The sequence below is a fragment of the Guillardia theta genome (genome assembly GCF_000315625.1).
Source record: "Guillardia theta CCMP2712 unplaced genomic scaffold GUITHscaffold_67, whole genome shotgun sequence".
In the NCBI taxonomy this organism is placed as follows: domain Eukaryota; class Cryptophyceae; order Pyrenomonadales; family Geminigeraceae; genus Guillardia; species Guillardia theta.
This window is the reverse complement of record NW_005434607.1, coordinates 403,606-406,003: the sequence shown is the minus strand read 5'-3', so window position 1 is coordinate 406,003 and position 2,398 is coordinate 403,606. Positions and strand designations below refer to the sequence as shown.

Here is a 2,398-nt window from a genome sequence, read left to right as displayed (position 1 = left end):
TGAAGGGACAAGCTCCGACGCTCTTCGAAATCTCCTGCGGAGCAGTCGATCGTGGGGCTTCCCTGCGGTTTCTCTCACAGTACCCAGGAGAGGACGAGATCTTGTATCCTCCCCTCTCGTACCTTGAGGTCGTGGGGAAGCCGCGGGTGGAGCTGGTCAAGTATGCGTTGGAGGAAGGGAAGGTAGTCCAGCTCCTCGTTCGGGTAGTGCCGACCAAGATCAGCACGAACTCGTCGTGCTCAACCATCGAAGACATGATCTCCCGACGGAAGAACCTCTACGTCGCTGTGATGAGGAATGTTGAGGAGGACGTGAGGAGGATGTTGCAGGTGAAGATGCAGGAGGTTCTCAGCCAAGACTCCTCGCTCCAAGTCGGGCAGGTGGACTCCCTTCGGCTGCAGACTCAGGCAGACTGCGAGAGAGTCGTGGAGATCTACCTGAGCAGAGATGATGTTTGGTTCAACAACGAGAAGAACTACGCAAGCGCCATGCAGCTTGCTGTCTACCTCGCTGCCATGTGCGCTGACAAGTTCGATCACTGCGTGAGGGAGAGGGACTGGTACAACCAGGACTCCCTCGTCGTCGTAGGGAGACACATTATCGCTCTCCTTAACTCGCGGGCAGGCAGCAGCGAGACGGCAGGAGAGGAGAAGGCGAGGTTGTCCGACCAGATCTTCGAGCGCTCGCGCATGCTCGAGGCCATTGGTGACGTCATGGAGACGAGAGAATCGCCGTTGGCGTCGGCGGCGGCAAGTGGAGACATCCAGGGGATGGAGAGGCTGCTGGCAGCTGGGAAGGAGGTGGATGCGGTTGACAAGGACGGGAAGACAGCCTTGCAGTCTGCTTCCTTGATGGGATACGACAAGTGCGTGAAGCTCCTGCTGCTGCACAAGGCCAACGTTGACCTCAAGGATGCAGCAGGAGCGACTGCCGTCCACCTCGCATGCAGCAGGGGCCACGTCGAAGTCTTTCACCTCCTCGTCGAGGGGAGGAGCTTGCGGGACGCGGTGGTGGCGCAGCGAGAGGACGGGAAGACAGCGTTGGATCTCGCCGCTGAGGCCTCTCAGAGCAGCATCCTCGCTGACGTCTTCTATGCAGCCGCCGATCTGCAGGACGAGGAACTGTTACAGCTCGTGCTGAGGGTAGGAGGAGCCTGTCTTGCCTCATCGGCTGACCGGGAGGGGAGGACGTGCGCTCACTGGGCCGCGAGGACTGGAAGACTCGACGTGCTGAAAACCCTCCTGAGCCACGGGGGCATGGGAGCCGCTCGAGCAGCGGACTGTGAGGGTTTGACATGCGCGCATATCGCCGCGGGCAGAGGAGACCTGGAGGCTCTTCGAATGCTGCTGGACGTTGGAGGGGATGCGATCGTTCATGATGTGGATCAGTTCAGCAGAACCCCAGCTCACCATGCTGTAGTGTGCGAGAAATTTGACACCCTCGAGCTGCTGCTGGAGAGTGGCGGGAGGGAGCTGGCGATAGCAGCGGACAGGAAGGGCTTGACATGCGCTCTGATCGCAGCTGAATGGGGAGAAGTGAAGGCGCTGGACATGCTCATCGAGGTGGGAGGCAGGGAGGTTGTGGAGGCGGCGGACGCTGACGGCCGGACCTGCGCCCACTGGGCTGCCTATCGCGGTGACGTCCCGATCCTCTCGAAGATCGTCGACCTCGCCGGCCCTCAGGTCCTCCTCGCCCCTGACTGCGACGGCAAGACCTGCGCTCACTGGGCCAGCGACCGGGGAGAGTTCGGCACCTTCGACCTGCTGCTGGCTGCAGGCGGGAAGGCGCTGGCGACAGCGGCCGACCACAAGGGGAAGACCTGCGCGCACTGGGCGACGCAGAAGGGGAGCGTAGAGACGCTGAGGAGGCTGATCGAGGTAGGAGGGAAGGAGGTAGCGACGGCGACAGACAAGGAGGGCAAGACTTGCGCCTACTGGAGCGTGTGGATGGAGGACGAGGAGTCGATGAAGCTGCTGATCGAGACAGGGGGGCGGGAGGCGGTGATGACGGCAGACGAGGAAGGAAAGACCTGCGCCCATCTTGCAGCAGAGAGGGGGGCGACGGGGATGCTGCGGCTGGCGCTTGCTGCGGGAGGGAGAGAGCTGGCGGTAGCGGCGGACAACTGGGGGTGTACTTGCGCTCACTGGGCGGCGTGGCGGGGGGAGGCGGAGGCACTAGGGGAGGTACTGGAGGCAGGAGGAGAGGAAGCGGCGAGGGCAGCGGACAAGGAGGGGAAGACTTGCTGCTACTTCGCGTGTCGTAAGAACCATAAGGAAGTTTTCGATCTGTTGCTCTCGAGCTCGGGGAGCTCGATTGTGGAAGACCTGAGAAGGGCTGACAAGGAGGGTCAAACCTGCGCCCACTGGGCTGCCTGGCATGGCAACACCCAGATCCTCTC

At 62.0% G+C, this 2,398-nt stretch overlaps 1 protein-coding gene across 1 annotated transcript in view; it reads left to right on the top strand.

Moving 5' to 3' along the window:
- Window positions 1–1,028: 1,028 nt before the first annotated feature.
- The window catches only part of GUITHDRAFT_164683 (hypothetical protein), a gene marked incomplete at its 3' end in the record, with an annotated part of 2,896 nt that continues 1,526 nt past the window's right edge, over window positions 1,029–2,398 (top strand). The window contains exon 1 of the mRNA XM_005827406.1: window positions 1,029–2,183. Within this exon, the coding sequence (XP_005827463.1) occupies window positions 1,257–2,183 (927 nt within the window). The 5' untranslated portion in view covers window positions 1,029–1,256. The remainder of the gene's footprint in view (window positions 2,184–2,398) is intronic.